The 26,517-nt window shown below is 33.4% G+C and overlaps 1 protein-coding gene and 1 long non-coding RNA gene across 2 annotated transcripts in view; one reads left to right on the top strand and one right to left on the bottom strand.

Moving 5' to 3' along the window:
• LOC136032837 (uncharacterized) overlaps positions 1-18,369 on the bottom strand; it is a 28,918-nt gene extending 10,549 nt beyond the window's left edge. The window contains exons 1-2 of the long non-coding RNA XR_010618791.1: positions 18,256-18,369; positions 5,164-5,362 (exon numbers count right to left, since the gene is read on the bottom strand). This is a non-coding gene — a long non-coding RNA (uncharacterized LOC136032837). The remainder of the gene's footprint in view (positions 1-5,163; positions 5,363-18,255) is intronic.
• Positions 18,370-18,441: 72 nt separating this feature from the next.
• LOC136032836 (phosphoenolpyruvate carboxykinase [GTP]-like) overlaps positions 18,442-26,517 on the top strand; it is a 60,994-nt gene continuing 52,918 nt past the window's right edge. The window contains exons 1-3 of the mRNA XM_065713246.1: positions 18,442-18,662; positions 23,058-23,203; positions 26,018-26,202. Coding sequence (XP_065569318.1) covers positions 18,594-18,662; positions 23,058-23,203; positions 26,018-26,202 — 400 coding nt within the window. The 5' untranslated portion in view covers positions 18,442-18,593. The remainder of the gene's footprint in view (positions 18,663-23,057; positions 23,204-26,017; positions 26,203-26,517) is intronic.

Here is a 26,517-nt window from a genome sequence, read left to right as displayed (position 1 = left end):
GATTTGTACTTATGTTTAATAAGTTTAAAAGAAAGCTTATATGGCCAAGTCAGCAGGCCAGTAAAGGACCAGGTGTTCCTTTAGCCAGGAAGTACAATAGGAAGCTAGGGGCCAGCCATCCTATGCTTTTGCATGCCCTTCCTGCTCCACATTTCTTTAGGTAACCTTTTAAAGTTGGGCCAATTCTAGCCAAGCTGACAGAGTCACATCACTGATCCCTGTCCAAAACCAAATAAACTGGTAATGCCAGGAATTAAACCTGTGCCCTTTGGACAAGGATTCTCAAGCTAGAGAGCCAGCCACTTAGGAAAGAACACAAATGTGACCACAGAACAACAATTGTTTGAAAAAAGAAAATATTGAAAAAACTCAAGTCATAGTTGCTGCCCATAAACAATATGCATTTTATTTAGACAAAGTTAATTTATGACAGGTATCAACAAAACTCCATCAGGAATTGTATTTAATTAAGATACAATAAGCAATATGAAAGCTTAATTTTGTGATATTCTAGTCTTGAAATAATGCAAAATAAGAAAAATTATATTTCCTATTTGTTTTCCAAAAGCTCGTTTGAGACTGCAATATGCCCATGGTGCACTTATAAACTCTCTGAAATGCTTTTAACAGAAAAAATTGTTAAGACAATTGTTCTGATCACCAAGAAAAATATTAACATAACTCTCTAAACTTGGCACTTTTTAAGACTACTATTTAGCAATGCAAATGCAAAACATAAGAATTCAGCTAAAAGGTGGTGAAATATATGACAGATCTTAATGGTCTAAATAATCAATGCCTATAAAAACAACAACTTTCTATTCTGAATTATTTGTGTTTCTGATTCTTAGCAGCAGCTTGGCAAGGGATAATCTCAGTTCTATTAGCCTACTAGATATGGTCTAGATGGTTATGGAGACATTTACATTTTATTTCTCTAGAGGTATATTTAGTATATAAGTGGATATGCACTATGTTACAAATCTAATGATCACCCAATTTGCATGACCACTAGATTCCAAGGGCCAGAGAAAATTTGATCCTTGATTAGGTGGCTCAACTTCCCCTGCTCTTTTTAACAACTCACTTTCTGCTGCTAAAACTCTGTGTGTTGTGTTCTTCCAAAGTGGGGAAAAGGAAGCTAAACTTTTGAAAAGGCAGCCATTACCTTCCCAAGGTTGGTTAATAAAAGCCCTGTTCTGTTCTATATATATATATATATATATATATATATATATATATATATATATATATATATATATATATATATATATATATATATATATATATATATATATATATATATATATATATATATATATACATATATATATATATATATATATATATATATATATATATATATATATATATATATATATATATATATATATATATATATATATATATTTTTGAGGTTCGTTTTATCTTTTGTCTCTTAGGACCCCTCTAACGTCCCACCCACCACATTTTTGTGCATAAAAACATGTAGTATCGACTTCAAATCATGGTTGAAAAGTTAGGAACTGCTTAGGAAATGGTCCTAAATGATTAAACATTGACCATTAAAAATTTCAAAATTACATTATGAATGGGAATCAGTGTTTGCTCCCAACCCTGGAAACCCTTCCCTCCCCCCTGGAAAATTCCCCAAGGTGGAACATCGAGCAACCGCAGACAAAGTACAAAATAAGTACCTCAGAATTTCGATCAGATGTCCTAAGAGGTAACAAAAGGACCAGATATCAAAAACAGTTTTAGGTCAGGGGATGTTTGGTCTCCAACTACTTTCGAATATGAAAAAAAAGGACTAGAAATCTATATTTCTGATCGAATGAGCATAGTACAGAGTTTCTACGACCTTGAGAGGAGGCTGGGACCAGGAAGGGACAGCCACTCTCATATACGGAATAAATTCTGCTCATTTTGGAGTTTGATATTACTCTTTGCTTTCATAATAATAGCGTAAACCAGAAATATTCCCAGATATCAGGAGGGATTATATATCAATTTCCACAAGGGTTCTGCGAGGTAACACCTCCCTACTTTTTGCCCAAAAATTTTTCTGGGGTTTATTGTAATTCTTTATTTATCTGAAGTGATTCGCTTCATAATACAGTAAAGTATTATCAAGGAAGGGCGGTAGGTCTCTGCATAGGGGTTGGGGAGGGAGTAAGACGCCAAAAGGAGGACGTTTCAATGGCCTAATTTTCAAAGCCTCATCAAGGCTTCAGATGAAAATTAAATAAGCTTTTGGCAGTTGCTGCCTAATCCTTCTTGGTTCCCAAGCTCGTATAGTTTCAGCCTACGCCTCTAGCATTGGTGCTGAAGGGGATGGGGGTATTAATATTCTAGTAATGACCAAGTTCCTTTTTAGTGACAAGTAGTGACGAACTTCAAGATATGGATTTCAAGCCATTACGAAAAGAAGTGTTTTGGCCAATTTTGAGCCATAATTTCCGGAAACCGATATATTTTTTCTTTTTTAGTTGGAGTCCTTTGGGCTAACAACTTAACGATATAAGTTTCAAGCTGATATCTAAAAAACTTTTTTGGTCCTGTCAGTCCCCATTAGCGAACGAATCACGAAATAAGTTTTAAACTTATTTTTTGGGAGCTAATATCCACAAGCTAAATTAAGGTTTTCCTTAGCACAGGAACTTTCGGATGTAAATTTCAAGCCGTTCGGAGAAAATATTTTCCTGTCTGTCCTTTTTTGGGCCCCATTTTCGGCGAGTTAATACTATTTTCAAATTTTTGTGCAAAGTAGTCCGCTTAGTTGAAAAGTCAATGATGAGTTTTGAGTGGATGGGGAAAAAGAGTTTCTTGACCCTTTTTCGGAGACCTCGGCCATAACATAAATTTTATTTATACATTAGGACTTCCTAAAGTCGTTCAGCCGATTTTTGGGCTACTCCACCTTAAAAATTGAAGGTTGTTTTAGCCCAAGGAAAGATCCCTGAAAGTTTCATTATGATTGGAAGAAAAAATTTTCCCCCTTCTTGTGAGTGGTCGCACTCAAAACATATGTATTTGTGTTTATTTTAGGATCCTTGGACCCGAGACTTAAGGACATTGGTTTCGCGCTTTTGAAAAATACAGGTTTTTCGCTGTACCTTTGGAGAAAGAAATACTTAGTCGGTTTTTTTTGTGAATTGTGGTCTACTTGGCCAAAGAAATCAGTCAGTAAGACTTTACTTTTTTTTAAACTTTTTTTTTGGGAGCTCATATCCACAAGCTAAATTGAGGTTTTCCTTAGCACAGGAACTTTCGGATGTAAATTTCAAGCCGTTCGGAGAAAATATTTTCCTGCCTGCCCTTTTTTGGGCCCCATTTTCGGCGAGATAGTACTATTTTCAAATTTTTGTGCAAAGTAGTCCGCTTAGTTGAAAAGTCAATGATGAGTTTTGAGTGGATGGGGAAAAAGAGTTTCTTGACCCTGATCCAAGAATTATTTTGCAGGCTCTTGTCTGCATTGTTTCAAGCTGACTTCTGTGTTTCTCTGTGAGCGATGGGTGCCAGACAGGACAGTCGTGCATGGCTACGGTCATTACATAAGTTTTGTAGCACAAAAGAAGGAGTTGTTCTGTCATTCCAAACCTTCGAGATTTGCGAAGGATTTTAGAAGACCAGCTGCTTTTGCTGTGATCTGGTTGATGTGATCTCCGAGCGTAAGACCGTCACTTAATGTGATGCCGAGTATTTTGACTGATTTCTTTGTTTGGAGAGGTGCAGATTCGTCAATGCTATTCTTCTTCAGGAAGTTGACACGCAACACACAGCTTTTCTCGAGACTTAGCTGGGGCTTCACTTATACTTAGCTGGAACTTAAATCAGATACAGCAATATCTGACGACCATATATCAAAATATGGGGTCATTCTTGTCCCCTAACAATATCCAAAACACCCTAAGCAAAGTGGAAGATATTTCTGAACTCATCTTTTCTATTTTTCCAAACTCTTTGAACTGCAAAAAAAAAGAAAAAACCCTATGCCTTCTCTATTTTATCCTTAACATCTTCACTGCACCCACTGATCTTACAAATAATAAGATGAAATAATAAGGTAAGTGAAGATGAAACAAATCATGCAGAATATAATCAATGATAGTTACAGGAATGTCCTAATTACAGCAATAATAGTTGTATTTTCACAACCATGAATAGGGAAGAATCTAGGGGGATCTGGAGACTCACAGCCCACAATCCGCACTCAAGATCACACCTGTTGCAAAATTGCGTCCTCAATACTATAAAAACTTATTATTCTGCAGATTTTAATAGTCTAATACGATTTTTAACATAAAAATGGTTAAAACCACAAATTCACAAGAATAAAATGTACATTTTTGTAATTGTTGTAACTTTTATTACTTTTTTTCCTAGGTAGATTATTGACAATCCAAGATATATATATATATATATATATATATATATATATATATATACATATATATATATATATATATATATATATATATATATATATATATATATATATATATATATATATATATATATATATATATATATATATATATATACATATATATATATATATATATATATATATATATATATATATATATATATATATATATATATATATATATATATATATATATATTATATATATATATGTATATATGTATATATATATATATATATATATATATATATATATATATATATATATATATATATAATATATATATATATATATATATATATATATATATATATATATATATATATATATATATATATATATTATATATATATATATATATATATATATATATATATATATATATATATATATATATATATATATATATATATATATATATATATATATATATATATATATATATATATATATATATATATATATATATATATATATATATATATATATATATATAGGCTATAGCTTAATGTTTTTAAATCAAATGTATTTCTCATATTTTAAGACAGTAGGAGAATTCCTCCTTAGAAGCAGAAAAAGGGACATTCAGGACACAGCACACCTTTGCCAGATCTAAGAGGGTTCAACTGGCAGAAGCCTCTTTCCCTTCCACGTCCAAATTACAAAAGCTCTGTGTTCCTTACTTGTGTCCATCCCCCCACCCAAAAAAAAACAAAAAAAACATAGATACATACCAAAAATTTTAAAGGCAGCTTCTTCAACATTTGGTTCTGAAGGATAGTTAAGACTATAAAAAGATAGTTCAACCATCCTTTGTGAAACTGTTGGCAACAAATTCCTCTGATCCTGTAAAGTTCCTGATAAGTTCTTGCTCCCAGGTGTGGCATTAGAAGTACCTTGCTTGTTTGAAAGGTCTTTCAGCTTCTTCTTTAGCTAGAACAGAGGATAATTCTTTTGATCAGTTGGGTTAAGAAATCTTGCAATTCCTTGCCTTTGTTTTATTAACAATGAATATTCATTTTCATAAACCACACTGGCCTGCCATCACGCTTTACGTTGCTTTAAGTTGTAGTGACAAATCACACAACATGGCAAATTACTGGTATAACTACTAAAAAACAAAGCTTAGTAGTTTTCTGAATTATTTGAGGAGAATTTCAGCTTATAACGAAACGAAAAGGAAAACAAAATAGATAAAAGACAAAAACAACAATGTTAACATCAAAATGAAACAAACACCCAAATTAGAATTATAAAGCTAACAACGCTGAATAGAATGAAAGGTAAAAAAAAATAATCAGAGATAATAAACTCAAATAAAAAAAGGGGGTCTGCCACTCGCCCAAAATCTAATGACTAACAATGATCTCAATTAGTATCTAGACAAGCAACAAAGATTCTTTCAAATAAAACAAAATAAAATAACATCATTTTTATCTGAACAATCTTAATTTTTTTGTAAACTTTTTAATACCAAATTTATTGAAGAGATAGGGTACCCATTCCCAAATAAGGCTCCTCTAATGTGATCAAACTCTACATAACGAAAATGCACTGAACACATACGTATTGCTCTGTCAACTAACGAAGTCCCTGCCACTCGTTTCTGATCAGGAGAATGATTCCACATGTAATTTAAGTACTTTTAACTACGTGTAGGTTTTTGTAAACCTTGAACCCCATCCTGCAGGATTCCAGTGTACCAAGACATCTAGGAAAGGGAAGCAACTATTTATTTCTGATGCTTTAGTAAATTTAAGTTTCATATCAATGGATTTAACCAAACCAAAGAAGGATTCTAAGGAATCTTCCCAATGTTCTCAGATATATAAATATCATCTTTGGAAAGACCCCTTAATATTACCAAAACAAAACTTTGTGATACAGCCAGGTCCAATTGGGGTACCCCTCCATTCACCAACAGAAACTGATAAAATTATGGAAAATCTCGAAAAACACAGGAAGGCAGGGAGTTTCATCACCACGTTTTCTTGACTTCGAGTTTGATCACATCAGAGAAGTCTTATTTGAGAATGGGTACCCAATCTCTTCAACGAATTTGGTAATTGAAAAGGGTATTAAAAAAATTGCAAAAACAGATAAAGATAATTCAGATCAAAAGGATAAATTAATTTACCTTGGTCTTTCTTACATTCACTTGAAAGAATATTAGTTGCTTGTCTAGATTTTAATTGAGGGTTTTTAATTCTTCCAATTGTTTTTTTTACTTTTGTCATTTTATTGACTTTATTGTCATTTTTCTTGTCTAAATCGTTCCTATTTTTGCTCAGAAAATGGTAATGTGATTTTTTGAAACTTTCTATAATATCATAGGCAGCACAATAGCGCTGCCTAAGTAAAGAGCAATGTTAGCATAATGTCTTATTTATTTACTTTTTTTTGGTTTCTTCAGACCAGGGCACTTTGTTTAGATGGAGCTATGATAGAAAATTCGGAAGGAGCTCATTTGTTTGGAAATTAAAAGGCCTAGTACCATTTTTATAGTCAAAAGTGCTTGGAGGGCCACTAGCCCCCTCCCCTTGCTGTTCATTTCCCAAACACATCCAATCCACATTTTAAGATAGCCATTTTCTTCAGTGTAGTTAAAAGATGCTGAATTTATGTCATTGAGGATGATACCCCCCCCCACCACACAGCCCTCAGGACAAGGGTAGTAAGTGGTTTTCGTATAAAGGGTGGTTGTATAAACTTCAGAGGGGACCCCATTGGACTGGTAATCAGAACTTCTAGTGCCCTTTTTAAGAGCCAAATAATCAGAGGGTAGCTACATCAGAAGGGGCTCATTCAATTGGAAATTGTGATGTCTAGTGCCCTTTCTAATAGTGCAAAGTGATTGGAGGTCAACCAGTCTCCCCCTACTGCATCATTTCCCCAAATACATCTAATCCTAATTTTAAGATAGCCATTTTGTTCAGCATATTTGAAAGGTTCAGTAATTACTTCTTTGAAGATGACAGCTCCCCCATAGCCCTCAGGGCATGGGTTGTTTATCTGAACTTTAGAGGAAGCTCATTCGATTGGAACTTTGAAGTTCTAGTTCTCTTTTAAGAATCAATAGAGAAGGAGGGCAACTACCCCCCCCCCTCCATGACACCCTCTTTTCCTAAACACATCCAATCAAACTTGTGAGATAGTCATTTTGTTCAGTATAGTTCAAGGAGCATAAGTGAGTGGAGGGCAACCTGTCCCTCCCTCACAAGCAAATCATTCATCAAAACAAATCCAATCAAAATTTTAATAGAGCTATTTTATTCAGGTAGGTCCAGTAATTATGTCTTTGGGGTGTCAACCTCTCCAAAGTCCTCAATGCAGGGGTTGTAAGTTATTTTTTTTATTATTAATACCAAATATGGTAAGCTTTCAAGCTTGTTGCACTAAACATAATAAAAAGAAGTTATGACAATACTGACAACATAACATAATCATACAAATCTATGAAAATAACACCTACAGCAAACACTGACCCATAATAGTATAAATTATTTAAAAATGATCTACTGTGAAAATGTGTTTCTGCTAGTTTTTTTTTTTAATCTGTTTATGTCATCTATTTGCAGAGTCATCTGCAGAAACAGATCTCTTTAGCATATAGCTGTGTTGTAGTTTATAAGCATCATTTTGATTGGCGAATTTTGGCCCAGCTGTACAATGCAATGGCACTACCCCATTATCTGTATTTAAGTCCTTTTTGGAGGATTTTCCAAAAGGAAGATAAGAAAGATTTGTAGTCTACATATTATAAATATGTAAATTACCTCTTACAGCTTCCACCATGGACAAGTAACTGCATTGTAACAAGTCAGTATGGGATTATTGACCCTATATAACTCCCCAAATATAACTCTAATATTGTTACTCATGCTTGGGTAATTACTTTGAGACAATAGTTTTGTTTTTTGTAGTTAGATATCCATTTGTTCTTTATTTTTCTTGTGTTTGTGTATTCTTTTGTAATGTTTTTTTTTTTTGCTTTTTTATCCTATACTCCACCTGTTTCTTTTGAAGGGAAATAAATATATACATACATACATACATTAGTCATTAATCATGCGATATCCAATTGATTTTAAAGGTAGCCTGTCAAAAGACTATACACTGAGCTTATTAGTGTAAGGGGAGGGAATTGTACATAGTTATGCATTTGATCCTGAAAGGCTATGTAGCCTATACAATGAAAGGTTTTCAAACTGGATAATCTTCTGGTATATGCCAAGTGGATATAGTTTTTATTGCAAGGGATGAAATGGCAGGGCAAATATTAAGGGGCAAAAAGGAGCCTATAAGAGAAGCAGTACAGCCTATGACCCGCCCCTAATGTTTTCACCCAGTCAGATAAAAACCATGGTAAAATTCTAGTTTAGTGAATTCTTGCTATCTTGGAAAGGGGTTAAGTTAGGAAAATGAAACTTCTGGGAATGGGTCTACAGGCTAAAGTATATCCTGGGAAGGTATTTTACAGCGGCCACCTCTACTCCTTCTCCCTCTAGAGGGCCCTGAAATTCGCCTACATGACAGGTCTATACCTATTAAAATTTTGACAAAACAACATTTAACCTTAATTTTCAGTTACCATCTGCTTTTTCTCTGCCTTTAGTTCTGAAAATGCATTTTTTTTTTCAAAATTTAGGAAATGTATTTGCAAATCTTTAAAACCTTATAAATTGGGATTGAGCAAAGTTGTGAAGATGAAAACAATTTTGTTGTACTTCATTCAAGCAGAAGATCTATTTTGTAAGGTTTCACTTTTATAACGCACATATTTTTAAAGGTCATCACAGGTCAGGACCATCTAGAGGGAGAGGGGGTGGAGGTAGGTACTTGAAAATCTCTTCCCAGGACATACTTTAGCCTGTAAACCCATCCCTGAAAGTTTCATTTTCCTAGCCTAACCCCTTTCTGAGATAGCAAGAAGTCACTAAACTGTAATTTTACCAAAACCATAAGCTGGTAATATAGTGGTGCACAGCACAATTATTTTAAGGATTTGTTTTTCAATAGCCAAAAATTGAGCAAAGAAAAACGGGTTTAATTTGAACAAAGCAGTGACAAAAACAAAGTATAAAAACTAAACTTTAACTTAGAGAAAAAAAAAAAACTGAATATTTTGGCGTCACATCTGGGAGCCTTTCTCAATGGAAAAAAAAAATTACAACCAACAACTTAAAACATCTTTAAGACATCACAAACAAAAAAAAAACATGACAACTGAAAAAAAAATATAAACAATAAAACAAATAAGAACAACTCTCATTATAAAACAAAACTCCCAGCACTGATGGTAATAACTTTAGAAAAAAAACAAAGAAAATGTGTATAATGAAACCATGGGTTCCTTTCCTCTGCAACAATTGGTGCATAAATGAGAACCTATTAAAAATGAAAATTGTATTTAGGCCTGCATGAACAAAAAAAAAGAAGGTCACCCAACCCCACATCCAAAAAGAATCTTACAGATTAATGAAACAAAGTTATGAATTATAAATTGAATGGATTTTTTCATTTGCTAGTTTAGTTGCAGTCCATTGACTTCTCACAACATTGACCTTGCTTTAACTTTCATTTGCAAGGTTGTCACTTATTTGCGTGATTTAGTTGTTGTGGTTTTCTTTTTTTGTTTGTGATGTCTTAAAAAAGTCTTAAATTGTTGGTTGTATTTTTTTTTTCTGTTGAGAAAGGCTAATCGACATGGGGCCAAAATATTCAGATTCAGAGTATTTTTATTTTTTTATTAGAAGTGTAGTTTTATATTTTATTTTTGTTCACTGCTTTGTCAATATTAAACCTGTTTTATCTTTGCTCAATTTTTTTGTAAATGGAAAAGTAGTCTTATAAATTATTTATATTTTTCAATAGGACAAATGTACTGATAAAAATGTAGACCTGTGATGTAAAACCAATAAAAGTCAATCAGTCTTAGTCTGTAGAGAAGAAAAATAAAGTGATTTCAATAGTAATATCACTCAAAATTGATAAGCCAGCTGGTAGCCTGGTAGGCTATAAAATCAAATAGGCCTAGCATACAATAGGCCTATATTGGTTGAGCATACATAAATTAAGGAATCTAATAGTAATGCTTTTATTGGGGTGTTTCAATGGTAAATTTATAGCAAACCATATAACTGGCTTTTGTATAAAGTGAATATGCCACTTGTTGCCATTTTTTATTTTTTTTATTAATACCAAGTACAGTAAGCTTTGAAGCTTGTTGCACTAAACATAATAAGTAGAAATTATGACAATACTGACAACATAATACACACATACAAATCAATGAAAATAACAAATACAACAAACACTGACAAATAATACAATGAATTATTTAAAAATGATTTACTTTGAAAATTTGTTTCTGCTAGTTTTTATTTTGAATCTGTTTATGTCATCTGTTAGAAATGTTTTAGGTTGAAGGTCATTCCATGGCTTCCACATCCTGCTATAAAATGAATGCTGGCCTATTTTCCTTTTTGAAAGTAAGGGGTACAATTTATGTGGGTGATCAGGACCATCTTGGGTCCTGTTAGTGTCATTAAATGTGGAGAACTGTGATGTACTTCTCAATGCCTTTGATTATATGGAATGTATTAATAATGTCTGCCCTATCCCCTCAGAATTGAAGACTTGGCAATCCTAGCCTGTGCAGTCTATTTTCATATGGTAAATGTTTCAAATAAGGTACAAGCTTAGTTGCTCTTTACTGTATTTTTTCAACCCTTGCTCTGTCTTTTTTATTCAATGGTTACCATACTGACGAATTGTATTTGAGTATAGGTCAAACTGTTGATTTATAAATGGCAATGAATGAAAGGAGATTAAACTTATGGAAATTCCATCTAAGACATAATAGCTGATAGTTTGCCTTACAAGTTACTTCAGAGACATGCCTGTCAAACCTAAGACTAGAATCAAAATGAATACCAAGGTCACAGACATTTTCAACTGGTAAAATTGAATGTCCAGTAAGATAATATTGGTAACTTTGTTCTACTTTGCCAAAGTAATGGATGACCCTACACTCATTTTCGTTGACAAACATTGAGTTAACATTACACCAATTGTGCACTGCATCCAAACCTTTTTGAAGCAATGAAGCTTCATCTGAATTTGTCAAGGAGCAGTAAAGCTTTACATCATCTGCAAACATTTTAACTGTGGAATGGTGGACAACAAGAGGCAAGTCATTGATGAAAAGGCAGAAAAGTGCTGGACCAAGGCAACTACCTTGTGGAATGCCACTTAAAACCATCTCAGCAGAGGACAAATCATCACCTACAATCACTTTCTGCATCCTGCCTGTTAGATAATCACCAATCCAATTTAATGTTCTGGCACCAAGGTGATATACCTCACACTTTTGAAGTAAAAGCAGAATGTAAATTTTATTGAACAGCTTAGAAAAAATCTATGTAAATGCAATCAAATATTAGACCTTCATCTGCCATCCTATGGAAGTCAGAAATTACTTCCAAAAGCTGCATATTACATGACTGTTTTTTACAGAAACCGTGTTGAGATGGATGCCAAAACAGATTTAATTTGAAATAATTTTGTATTCTCTTGACAATTAGTTTTTCCATAATTCTGGAAAAAATTGAAGTGTTTGATATTGGTCTATAGTTTTTAAATTGTGTTTTTGTGCCACTTTTATACAGAGGTTTAATTATTGATTTTTTTTCATGCCAAAGGGCAAGTACCAGATGCCAGACACAGATTATACAAATATGTCAGTGGTTCAGTGAGTACTATTGCAAGCTCTCAGATCCTATAGTTTCAAAATTCATGAATGTCTTGTGATTTATTTGTGTCAAGATGTTTCAGGACCTCAAAAACTTGTTGATCATCAAAGTCAGAATCATCAAAATCTATTGTGAAATTGGTAGAAAAAACAAGATCAATAGGAGTTTCACTGTGAGGTTGTGTAAAAACAGATGAGAAAAGTTTATTAAAATGTTCAGCTTTTTCGTTATCATTGTCTATATTTGTTTGTGTTTCAGGGTCAGTGAATGAAGTTGAGGATGGGGACTGTGAAGTCTGATTTTTTCTTATATATTTCCAAAACCTTTTTGGGCAACTTTGAGCAGATACAATAATAGAAGATTCAAGTGCCTCACAATTTGACCAAAGAATCCTAGTTGCTCTATTTCCTGCTCTTATATATCTTATCCATGACTCAGTGCTTCTTATTTTAATATGCTCAGGCCACTGATAATTTTTTTTTGCTAATAGCTTGTAGAATTTCTCAAGGAAGACTTTGCCTATTTCTATAGAGCTGACTATAAACTATAGTCAGAATAAACTTTTCTTGACCTATTACCAAAGCTTCATGAATCAGCTCATATAACTAACACATGTATGACAGTTCATATAACTAACTTACCAATAAAGCAAACATACCACTTGATGCTTTTTTATGTTCTTTACAAATATAATAATCACTTCTCCCACAAATTCAAATTTAAGCACTTTTTAAGCTCTTAAAAATGACAAATTTTCAATTAAAGTACAAGTTATCCATTATTTCCAACAAAATAATACAGCATTTTCTCTGTGCTGTTTTTGACAAAATAATAGTATATTTTCTCAGTGAAATAAAGAAAATGCCACAACATTGGTAAAATTAATTCATCCAAATTAATATTGGAAATTCAGTGCTTGAAGATTAGGCCTATATAACATTAACAAAATGGATTTATAATGAAACAGTAAGTTTGAGATCAGTGTTTTAAAGTTTGAGACACATGTTTTTATCCTTTCTTATACCCCATATTTAGGTCATTTTTAAGAGCTTAAAAAGTGCTTAAATCTGAATTTGAGGTAGAAGCAATTATTATATTCATAAATCACATAAAAAAAGGCATCTAGTGGTATATTCACCTTATACAAAAGCCAGTTATATGGTTTGTTATAATTTTACCATTTCATTTTGGGTAACATGCCACCTCAAAGTTTTGGATCTTGTGATAGCCTAGCAATTTTTGAAAACTGATTTCTTCCCTGGACTGACCAATAAGAAACACTAGCCTATTTAACACAGACTAACTGCAAAACTATTTAAACAATTTTTATACAAACATTACCTCGGAAAGCTCGTTTGAGTGTATGCCTTGCTTGTTTATATTTCACTGCCAATAGTGCCAATGAATTTTATTGTCGAAATAACTAAAAGTATTTTTCTTAAAACAAATTTAAGATCATGTATTTACTTACTGTCAAATTTTGCTTTAAGTTTTTATTTTAATCATGAAGTTTCAGTAAATATTATACTTGTATCTTATTTATTTCTTCAGTTCTTTTACTTATACGTTGATTTCATTACTTTAAGGAGGCAAATTCTTTTTGATTCAAAATAATTCAGGAGGCAGAAATCTTGAAAATTTACTGTGACATCCCGTGTTCAAGAAAATGAGAATTTATTTGAGAAATTACGTAAATATTTGTATCTCATATTGGGTGCGTTTGTTTACTTGTCCAATGGGATTTTTACTAATCGAGGTTTAACCCCTGAAAGATAGCAACAAATACTTGTCTGGCCACGTGTCACTTAAAACGGCAATTGCGAATAATAACAACATTGGTCATGTGTAATTATTGTTTTAATGCTATGTGAAGTTCTGACAAGGAAGAGGCTGGGACTTTGGGCCTGTTTCTAATTTTACAGGCAAATACACCTTCAGCAATTATTTCAGAGCTGGGTAGCCTAATACAATTTGTGTGGCCAGAAGTTCAATTGTAAGATTTCAAATTGTGGTTGTCATTTGCCTTTTTAAGTCATTCCATTCAAGATGCTTTGGATATTTTTTATTGTGATAAATCGTCTTAATGCTCTGAAAAGGGAAAACAATTTCAATTGCATAGGATAGGAAAATTTTGGTAGGCTAATTAATTCAAAGTCCTAAATTAGCCAGGGAAGTGTTTTTTTTTTTTCACTAAAAAATCACCACGTTCTTTGAACTCCAATTATATAGCCCTGTTTTTGGCCCCCTTGATCCAGTATCCAGTTCCTGATTGTCATTTAGGCTAAATTTCACCTTTTCTGTTACCTATTTATGTTTGCACCAGTTTTACCATTGGGTAAAACTGGTACAAACAGTATTACTGGCTTTCATTTTAAAAAAAAACAGCAATGGTTAGTTTACGTATATAATATATGCTATGCTTTACCCCCACCCCCCTGATGTGCAAATATATAGCCCAAATTTGTTTCTAAACTATTACAGATTTGTAATGACTCCATTTATAGGTCATTTTTAAGAGGTCAAGAGGTGAAAAAGTGCTTAAATCTGAATTTGCACTAGAAGCAATTATTATATTTGTAAAGAGCATAAAAGAAGGCATCAAGTGGTATATTCACTTTATATGAAAGCCAGTAATACTGTTTGCACCAGTTTTACCCTTGTTTCTTGTTAAAATTACTAAGGGGCCATAGTTAAGCACTAGAGGAGTCATTGTTAAATAACATGTGCTTATGTATATGTAGCTTTTTGCTACTTATTCTTCTTTGGTTATATAATGCTTGATGTGGTATAAGCCAAGAGAAGGACCTGTAGACCTATAGAAGAAAACCTGTTAAAAAAAGCTGATTCTTTGTAATTTACATAATAATTATAGCTTTCTATATGCAGCCCTGCTCTACTTTAGCCCCAACCCTCCTAATATGGAAATCTATAGCTGAAATTATATATTTTCTATTGATTCTGCCAATCTATCCCTCAACCCTAGTACCTGTTAATTGAGGCAACTGTGGCAAAACAAGAACTGGAAAAACAAGTAAAAGGTGGCAGAAAACATTGGAACTATATAATTTGGGCTATATGTTTGCAAATTAGGCATGTTAGAGGTGAATTTCTTGTTGTTCATATTTTGATTTACAAATAAAGTGAATATACCACTTGATGCCTTTTTGTATGTTCTTTACAAATATAATAATTGCTTATTTTGCTTGTTCAAGCTTAAGTACTTTTTGACCTTACTTAACCTAACAAATTTTGGCAGTGAAAAACATACATTATTTTGTCAAAAATGACCAAAAACAAGTACCTTAATTGAAAATTTGGCATCAAAGAAGAAGAAATACAGCATAATATTGTAAAATTTATTAATCCAACTTAATTGTGGAAAATCAGTGCTCATAGATTATACAATATGTAAAAAATGGATTAATAATGAAACAGTAAGTTTGAGACCAATGTTTTAAGCTTTCTTATACCCAAAAACTATTTGAGTATACTTTGGTCATTTTCAAGAGCTCAAAAACTTGTACTTGAAGCACTTATTATGTTTGTAAAAAATATAAAAAGGCATCAAGGAGTATGTTCACTTTATTTGTAAATCAAACATATGAACAACAAAAAATTTACCAATTATTAGTATAGCTGCACAATTTTCCCCTGGGTATGTAGGCTTAGTGGAAGGTCACTTATACCTGATCATGTCCCTACTGTTTTTACTTGGTTCAAAAAAATCCAAAGAAAGTTCCTATTGAAAAGGAAAGAGATCAAAAGTGAGATTGAATTTGTCATAGCTTGGAGGTTTGTCCCTTCAGTCTGTTTAAAGAAAACAGATTCATAATTGAAGCTTTGTTCATTTCAATCTTAGGGATGATCTACATTTGTTACACTTAATTAAATGGTTGCAAAGGGATACTTTTACTTATTTGTCTTGTTTGTTTTCTACATAATTTTTTAAATCTTTAAATTGATATACATTTCTTAAAAATTAATTAGTCATATCATAGTTCCACTTGCAAGTTTTGACCTACTTTGTAACCCTGGTCTCAAAATTGCATATAAATTTATTGAAGCTAGGAAACATAGAACTCCTCTCTGTTTAAAAGAAAATGGATGGACATAGGTAGGTTTTAATACACTAAAGTCCTAGGGCCATGGAAATTAAAACAAAACAATGAAGATTAACTTTAAAATTCTGGACATGACATAAATATAACATTAACAAAGAAAAACCATTCACAAAATTTTACTTTTGTGCTCAGTTGCCAACCTGAGCAATTGCCCTAAATTTTTAAACCTTGCAAAACATTCACCAGCCAATTCTTATGACCTACACTGTTGTCTGTACATCAAAAATTCATTGAAAAGGAAGGACCACCTTACTGGCATTTCTTCCTTTGTACTTATATTTAATGGGTTTAAAAGAAAGCTCCTATGGCTAAGTCAGAAGCCTAGTAAAGGACCAGGTAATCCTTTAGACAGGAAGTGCAATAGGAAGCTAGGGGCCAGTCATCCTATGCTTTTGCATGTCCTTCCTGCTTACTGACCCCAGATTTCTCTAGGTAACCTGTTAAGTTTGGGCCAATTCTGGCTGAACTTACAGAGTTACATCACTGACCTTTGTCCAGAACCAAATAAACTGCTAATGCCAGAAATTAAACCTGTGCCCTTTGGATAAAGGATTCTCAACCTAGAGTGCCAGCCACTTAGGAAGGAACACAAATGTCACCAGAGAACAAAAATTATTTGGAAAAAAGAAAATATTGTAAAAAAAAACAACTCAAGTCATAGTTGCTCATTGCTGTCCCACAAACAATATGTATTTCATTAAGACAAATAAATTTTTAAACAGGTATCAACAAAACTCCATCAGGGATTGTATTTACTTAAGGTGCAATCAGCAATATTAATGCTTAGTTTTGTGATATTCTGGTCTTGAAATAATAAAAAAAGAGAAATTATATGTTCTACTTGTTTTCCACAAGCCCATTTGAGAAAAATCATTTATAACAACAATATACCCATGGTTGGCTCAGAATCTCTCTAAAATGCTTTAAACAGAAGGAATTTTAAAAACAATTATACTCATCAGCAAGAAAAATATTAACATAACTCTCTAAACTTGGCACTTTTTAAGACAATTTTTAGCAAAGCAAATGCAAAACTTTAATGGTGTCCTATGTCATCTAAAAAAAAATCATTAAAATGTGTCAAATGAATTTTGATGTAAGATGCCTCAAATACTTTCAGTTGAATCTGTAAAATGAAGGGCCAGGTATTCCTTTACATTTTATACAATATATAAAAAGAAAAACAGTTCAAATTTTTTCACAAAAGAAGAAGTTTGATGTAAAAAAATAAATGTATTTTTAACAGAAAGCAACTGACATCAATGAAATCAAATAAAACAAAAATTCATGGGGAATAAATAATATAAGCCATATATTTAACCTATAATGAGGTGGCATAAAAGATTATTTCTAGAATTAGAAAAAAACAGTGTTATGGCTTAAAGTTCTGCTCAATCAATAGGAGTTGTCTAAGGCCAGAATAATTAAGAACTAAGGCCAGAGAAAAAGAAACTGATAACCAAAAAATAAGGCACCCAAAAATTTCAGGACCCTTTAGAGGGAAAAGAAGTAGAAGTAGGTAGTTCAAAATACCTTCCTGGGACATATTTTAGCCTGTAGACACATCCCTGAAAGTTTCCTTTTCCTAGCCTAACCTCTTTCAAAGATAGCCAAAAGTAGCTAAAGTAAAATTTTACCCCTACTTTATCTTAAAAATCCAGTTTAAATAGCAATCTCAACAAATATAGACTATATAAAAGGCTATAGGTATTGGCCTAATCATTCCAAATTTTTTTCAACAAAAAATTATAGGATGGTTTAGAAACTAGGCCTGTTTGATATAATAACATTTGACTAACTCACCAATGTGATAGCTGCCTCCCTAAGAATCAACCTTTTTAATAACAAAAAAACTTTTCTTCTGACTCCTTATGAAGCTTAGCCTATGCAAGACAGGCCTAGAACACCAAAAACCCTTTAGATACTAAGGAATATGCATAATATTACTTACAGGTCACTGAAAAGCTAAGATTATTTCTATTATTTACAGTTTCCTTGTCTTTTCTCTAGACTTAACGATTTCACATGTTTATCCATTTAAAAAAATATATAGCATTGACGTCACAATCCTCAAATAATCTTTTTATTTGGGGGTTATAAAGCGCCAGCCCACGGACAAGTAATCCTGAGCGTATAAATATCGCTTTAAAACTCCAGAAATCTGTTGAATAGACGCATTGCACTTTTGGCATCAACATATTGCCTTCGTTGATAATTGAACTTGTTTGACCAGCTGATACACATCTGTCTTACTCATTCTTGAAGCAGTCATTTGTAAGGTTTGGTTTGATGATGGGAAATCCAAAAATTGAGAATACCGAGGTTGTCCATGGTAATCCACAAGAGCTGCCAAAAAAGGTATGTCCATTATTATTGCATAGCTATAGCATAGGAGTGTCAAAATATAAACACAATGAATTTATTATCAGAAAGACTGGTGGGGACAGCTGCCCCCCTCCCCCCTTAATCCAGGCCTAGAATTGCTGTTGATTGTGGTCCTTAATTATTTTATTTCTATTCTGAAGTTAGAATAAACTAAACGGCATGTCTAAATGCGTGTTTTTATTTTTATTAAAGCACGAAGATAATTTCTTAGACCTCACTGCTTTTATATTTACAAGAATTTAACGAAATTTAAGAGAGAAAAAATGGTTTGGTAAAATTCTAGTTAATTGACTTCTTGCTATCTCAGAAAGGGTTTAGGTTAGGAAAATGAAACTTTCAGGGATGAATCTACAGACTAAAGTATGTCCCGGGAAAGTATTTTGAAGCAACTACCTCCACTTCTTCTCCCTCTAGAGGGCCCTGACCTTTGATGAGCTTTAAAATGTGTGTGTTATGAAAGTGAGACCTTGCAAATTAGATCTTCTGCCTAATTAAAGTACATCAAAATTGTTTTCAGCTTTATAACTGCTCAATTCCATTTTATAAGATTTTAAAGATATGCAAATACATTTCCTAAATTTTGAAAAAAAAACAACATTAATGTGGCTCAAAATTCTACTCAAATAACAGGAATTGCATTTTTCAGAACTAAAGGCAGAGAAAAGGCAACTAGTAACTGAAAATTAAGGTAAAATGTTGTTTTGTCAAAATTTTAATAGGTATAGACCTGTCATGTAGGCAAATTTCAGGGCCCTCTAGAGGGAGAAGGGGTGGAGGTGGGTACTTTAAAATGCCTTCCCAGAACATACTTTAGGCTCTAGACCCATCCCTGAAAGTTTCATTTTCCTAACCTAAACCCTTTCCGAGATAGCGAGAAGTCAATTAACTAGAATTTTACCTAGTAAATGTAAATAAAATGTATTCTACCGAATATATCCAAAAATAATGAAACATCAAAAAAATCTTGTTTTGTATCTATCTATATATATAAAAATAAGTTGTCTGTGTGTGTGTGTGTGTGTCGAGTGACGTCATGTTTGTGTGTCGATTGACGTCATGTTTTTCGACTGACGTCATTATAAGGATTGAGCTGTATGCGTCATGAAGTTGTATGTCGACTGACGTCATGTTTGTCAACTGATGAAATTACATACTGGGACACCGGGACACAAATGACGACCGGGACACAGGGAATATAAATGACGACCGGAAACCTCAAAGATAAATTACAGACTGGGACACCCGGACACAAATCACGACCGGGACACAGGGAATATAAATGACGACCGGAACATAGGGACACAATTACAACGGGGACGCCGGGGGCACAGGCGGGATATATAAATGACGACTGGGACACAGTGATTGTTCGAATAGAAATTACAGACCGGGACACAAATGACAACCGGGACACCGGGACACAAAATGACGACCGGGACACAGGGAATATAAATGGCGACCGGGACACAGGGACACATCATTAGAATAATGAGGTATAGATCTGAATACGGATTGTTTTTCCCATGGACAATTATATGATGCATGTTCAAGAGTCAGTAAACCTGACAATCTATTTATATGCACAGACAATGGGACAGCGAAGAATGTTGTATATTCGCATGTTTTACGTAGTTAAAAACATATATATATATATATTTATATATATATATATATATATATATATATATATATATATATATATATATATATATATATATATATATATATATATATATATATATATATATATATATATATATCTCCATTCACAGGTGGGACACAGGGACACAACTACAATGGCGCGTAACTAATATGGCGCGTAACGACTTACGCGCGCGGAGGGGCTTGGGGGGCGCGAAGTGCCCCACCAACTAGGTGTTGGGGTGGCGCGAAGCGCCACCCCAACAGCTAGTACTATATAGAAATTGTGTGATTTTGTAAAATCGTATGTTTCATAAAATATACTTTGCATTTGATTTAAAATATAAACAAAAAAATATAAATAGGCCTACCGAAAAATAACATAAAGGACAATATTTTCAAATGTGTTCAAAGAATTAGGGCTGCCACTGAAAACTAGTTTTGTTCTTTTGTACTAAAAAACAAACAACAACAAAAACAATGAACAAGAGCTAAGAGCTCATAAGGCACTTGTGATGAGACCAGAAGAGCCAAAGGAAATTAAGAGGCTTAATGCTGGTCGAAATTTAAAATAAGAGCTCTGAGTCAAGAGGTTCTTCTATCAAAATTCAGTAAAATCCGATCACCTACTCGGTAAGTTAAAAAATACCTCATTTGTTCTAATTTTTTCTCTCCCTTCATGCCCCCAGATGGTCGAATCAGGGAAAACGACTTTATCAAGTCAATTTGTGCAACTCCCTGACACGCCTATTAATTTTCATCGTTCTAACACGCCCAGAAGCACCAAAGCACTGAACCCCACCCCCTAACTCCCCCAAAGAGAGCAGATCCAGTCTGGTTACGTCAATCACGTATCTATGGCATTTGCTTATTCTACCAACCAAGTTTCATCCCGATCTCTCTATTCTAAACGTTTTCTAAGAATTCCAGTTTTCCCCTCCAACTCTCCCCAATGTCAACAGATCTAGTCAGAATTTAAAATAACAGCTCTGAGACATGTGTTCCTTCTAAATATCAAATTTCATTAAGATTAAGTGAAAGATAGACTACCTCAATTTTCTAATTTTTCCAAATTAACACCCCCCAGCTCCCCAAAAGAGAACGACTCTGTTCCAATTATGTCAATCACATATCTGTAACTTGTGCTTATTCTTCCCATTAATTTTCATCCCGATCTCTCCACTCTAAGTGTTTTCCAAGATTTCCGGTTTCCAAGATTTCTGTTTCCCCCCTCCAACCCCTATGTCCCCGGTTCTGATTCGAATTGAAAATGGAGCATCTGAGACATAAGATCCTTCTATATATCAATTTTCATTAAGATTCAATCACCCATTCGTAAGATGAAGATACCTCAATTTTCACGTTTTCCAAGAATTCTGGTTTCCCTCTTCAACTCCACCCAATGTCACCAGATCTAGTTGGGAATTAAAATGAAAGCTCTAAAGCACAAGGTCCTTCTAAATATCAAATTTCATTAAGATCTGATCACCTGTTCATAAGTTACAAATACCTCATTTTTTCTAATTTTTTGAATTACTCCCCCCCCCCAACTCCACCAAAGAGAGCTGATCCGGTCTGGTTATGTAAGTCACGTATCCTGTACTTATGCTTATTCTTTCCATCAAGTTTCATCCTGATCTCTCCACTTTAAGCGTTTTCCAAGGTTTCCGGTCCCCCCCAACTCCTCCCCCCAATGATACTGGATCCGGATTAAAAATAAGAGATCTGAGTTACGAGATCCTTCTAAATATGATATTTCATTAATATCTGGTCACTCCTTCGTATGTTAAAAATACCCCAGTTTTTCTAATTTTCAGAATTAACCCTCCCCCCAACTCCCCTTAAAGAGAGCAGATCCGTTCCGGTTATGTCAATCACATATCTAGGACTTGTGCTTATTATTCCCACCAAGTTTCATTCCGATCCGTCCACTCTAAGCGTTTTCCAAGATTTTTAGGTCCCCCCCCCAGCTCCCCCCAATGTCACTGGATCTGGTCGGGATTTAAAATGAGAGCTCTAAAGCACAAGATACTTTTAAATATTAAGTTTCATTAAGATCTGATCACCGGTTCGTAAGTTACAAATACCTCATTTTTTCTAAGTTTTCCGAATTACTCCCCCCCCCCCAACTCCACCAAAGAGAGCGGATCCAGTCCAGTTATGCCAGTCACGTATATTGGACTTGTGCTTATTTTTCCCACCAAGTTTCATCCCGTTCTCTCCGCTTTAAGCGTTTTTCAAGATTTCCAACCCCCCTCCTGACTCCCCCACAATGACACTGGATCTGGTCGGAATTTAAAATAAGAGATCTGAGTTACCAGATCCTTCTAAATATGAAATTTCATTAATATCTTATCACTCCTTCGTAAGTTAAAAATACCCCAATTTTTCTAATTTTCAGAATTAACCCTCCCCTCAACTCCCCCAAAGAGAGCGGATCCGTTCCGGTTATGTCAATCACGTATCTAGGACTTGTGCTTATTTTTCCCACCAAGTTTCCTCCCGATCCCTCCACTCTAAGCGTTTTCCAAGATTTGAGGTATCCCTCCCCCAACTCCCCCCAATGTCACCGGATCAAGTCGGAATTTAAAATAAGAGCTCTGAGACATGATATCCTTCCAAACATCAAATTTCATTAAGATTCGATCACCCGTTCGTAAGTTAAAAATACCTCACTTTTTCGAATTTTTCTGATTCAATTCGGTCTTCATATTTTTTTTGTTCTAGGTGCTTGCATTTGTAAGTGAGATAGCTCAATTGTGTCAACCAGATAAGATATGGCTCTGTGATGGAAGCGAAGATGAAAATAAGGATTTTACAAGGCTTATGCTAGAAGAAAACTTGGTCATTAATTTGCCAAAATATGAGAACTGGTAAGTTATTATTGCTCTCTGTTGGTACTTTTGAACTGGTTACATTCTAATTAAGCAAATTATAATTGGTTTTAACGTATTTCTAAATCAGAAAGTGGATGATTTCAAAATTGTAAGATGGGTTACTGGTAAGGATTGTGGACTGTTCCTATGCCACAGTACCTCTAAACACAATAATAATTTTGCCAAAAAGTATTATTGACAGTAGATGACTTACAATAACACTAAGCTAGCTATCCGAAAAAAAATGAATAGCAAAAATGCCTTGCGGACACTTAGCCAGTTTATGCTAACTCAGATTGGTTAAAAACTCAATTTGATTCCCACATTTCATTCAAGAATGAAATGTGAAATGAATTCAAATATGAAATGAATGAAATCAAATGTGAAATGTGAAATGAATTCAAATATGAATTCAAATGTGAATGAAATGTGAAATTGAAATGAAATGTGAAATGAATTCAAGAATGAAATGTAAAATGAATTCAAGGGTGGCACATGGTTGCTGCAGCATTTTTAGGCTTCTATACTACAGAACTAAATATTTTCTCAAAGGCAACACTCCTCAAATTTTATTCCTTAATGCAAAACGTTGCCATTTCTACCCTATGGCTTATCAGGATATTTTTTAAGCTTTAAGGGCCAATTAATCCTGGAAAATAAGTTTATTATATTTTAGGTCTAGGAAACATTATAGAATTGTGAAATTGTTATATTTTAAACCAGTTTATTTACTTTATATTATGGCTAACTCACTGAAAATATTTTAATTCATTATTTCATGCTGCTACTCTTGAGTCTTGCAAAATCTTAAAAGCTTAAGGTAGTAAGGATAGGGAAAATAAAATCTTATTGTTTGAATTTGTTAAGTGGAAACTTAATACAGCCATGTATATTCTAAAAGACCAGGAAAAGTTGAGAACTTAATTCTTGATATAAAAGGTCCCCGTCTGTAGCCTAATTAGTAGTTGTTGGAAGTAGGTTGCCAGATTTAAAAAAAAAATGTAAAAAACGAATGAAAAATCTACCAAAACAGCTAAAAACGAGTACCAAGTACCTTAAACAGGTGTAACTTTCTTTTGAAAGTGTTTTGTCTTTGGGAATGAACAATTTTTCAGTGTTCTCATTTCTACGGACGTAAACCGCTGTTAATTTCGGCTAACTTATTTTGCTCATTTATTTTAATGGCTCAACGTGGCAGTACTGACAAAATGTGGACTTCATTTCAATTTTTTTTTGTTCTTTTTAATAATAAGAAGTGAATTATCGAAATTGATATCTCTAGAAAATTATTTTTTTTTCCATCATATAAGTCTATTAAACAAGTTTTTCATAGTCCTTCCATCATACAAATGAAGATATGGAACCAATCTGAACTGCTTGGAAAGAAGCTCGCCCCGTCTTTATTTCTTCGTTTTGAAATCAGAATTATATTAAGGGTGTAGGCTATGGGTAGAGAAACATAACCTCCATCCCCCTACCCCCTTGGCAGAATATTCTGAACTCATTTTCTTATGTAAAAATAAAAAAGAAAACTGGCTAATTAGTCATTCTTGGCTCATCAGTCACTGTACATTTCGCTACGCTGGAATGAAACTATCCTATCTCCAAATGGGCGTTGAATCAAACTCCTACGTCCAAAACAGCTACTTTTCAGGAGAGCTATTTAAAGTTTTTAAGATTATTTTTCCAGAACTTCAAAAAGAGGTTATAGGGCAACAACCGAACTATAGAGTTTCTTTCGTTTTGTCTATGTATTAGTGAAGATATTTTTGACCTACTTATGGTAGTCATACTATCTACATCAGAACAAAACAATCCTTAGTCCCATTTTCGGACATAGGATAGTTACAGTTCTGGGAAGTCCTGCTGAAGGAAGGCACAGTTCATCCTATCTCCGTATTATATCAAATATTTCACCATTTAAAATTTTATAAAATTTAGTAAATAAAATTTTTATTTACTCAAGTTTTGAAGTCTAAGTTCTTACAGAGCAATACGAAAGTAATAATTGTAACATGATAATGCCATAATGGAAACATGAGCGAAATAAATTTTCGCTTTAAGTACGCACCTAATAATTTTATGTTAAAAGAAAAATTGCTTATTATAATGACATTAATAATAAAAAGTTACCATGCATTTTAATTTTTCCTTTTATATTTTTGGATAGTCTCCAGAACTAGCTTAGTGGTTTCTAGTGGTCCTAAAAAATTTAGGCTGTGATCTTATTCGCCGAAAATTCGCGAAAATAGAATTCCACGGATAAGAATTATTATTTGGTTTAATCTTGAATAGCTATAATACTTTAAAATTTCTATAGACTTAGCAAATTTTAATGATTCCTTGGAACTGGAATTTTATTTTAGTTCATGAGATTCACAAACATAGTTTTCAACCAACGATTTTGTATGTTTGTTGTTTTTACTTGCAATAAATGAGCAAAAAAAAGTTGATAGCGGGACCAGATTTTCTGGTTACCAAAATCCTTAAGAACAAAATTACATTTAACAATATTGATGAGCAATATTCTAAGAAAATGCCTTACATATCACCCAGTGTTTCTACATCTCTAATTTATTCAAGGTTTTCCAGAATTTTCCAAAAGAAAATTAAGTTCTTCCAAACATCTCCGAAAATTAACGTTCTTTAATGCACAATTGTTTGCACAAACATACGTCGTTAATATTTGTACACGCTAATTTTCCTGGAGATTATGGAGAGCTCAATTTTTTTTTCGGGAAAAAAGTGAGACCCTGCAAAATTTGGGGATAGTGGAATAACTGATATCCTATCAAGAATTTATTAATATAGCGTATTGGCCCGCACAAACCCCCAAGATGTTGCGAGAATGGAATCCAAAACGTATATTTGCACCGAAGAAAAAAGAGAAGCTATTCCTGAGCCTAAGCCTGGAGTGAAAGGGACGCTTGGAAATTGGATGTCACTGAAGCAGCTTGATGAAGAGATCAAATCTCGATTCCCAGGTTGCATGAAAGGTATCACTTATAAGCACTACAGTTTATTAAATAAAATTTCCGGCTACTATTAAGCCTCATATCTATATTAATATCTATATTAAGCCCCATATCTATCATATCTATCTATATTAATCATATCTATATTAAGCCTCATAACTATAGTCGTAAATTCCCTTTTATTTTACTGCTTTTTTTAAATCACTTATAAGCACTACAGTTTATTAAATAAAATTTCCGGCTACTATTAAGCCTCATTCAGACCGACACTGTCTGTTTGACAGCGTTAAGTATATTTGGGAATTTTTGGAGCGTCTCTCTAACCTTAAAGTTAAG

The sequence above is a fragment of the Artemia franciscana genome, chromosome 11 (genome assembly GCF_032884065.1).
Source record: "Artemia franciscana chromosome 11, ASM3288406v1, whole genome shotgun sequence".
In the NCBI taxonomy this organism is placed as follows: Eukaryota; Metazoa; Arthropoda; class Branchiopoda; order Anostraca; family Artemiidae; genus Artemia; species Artemia franciscana.
This window is presented reverse-complemented; position numbering and strand designations above follow the sequence as displayed.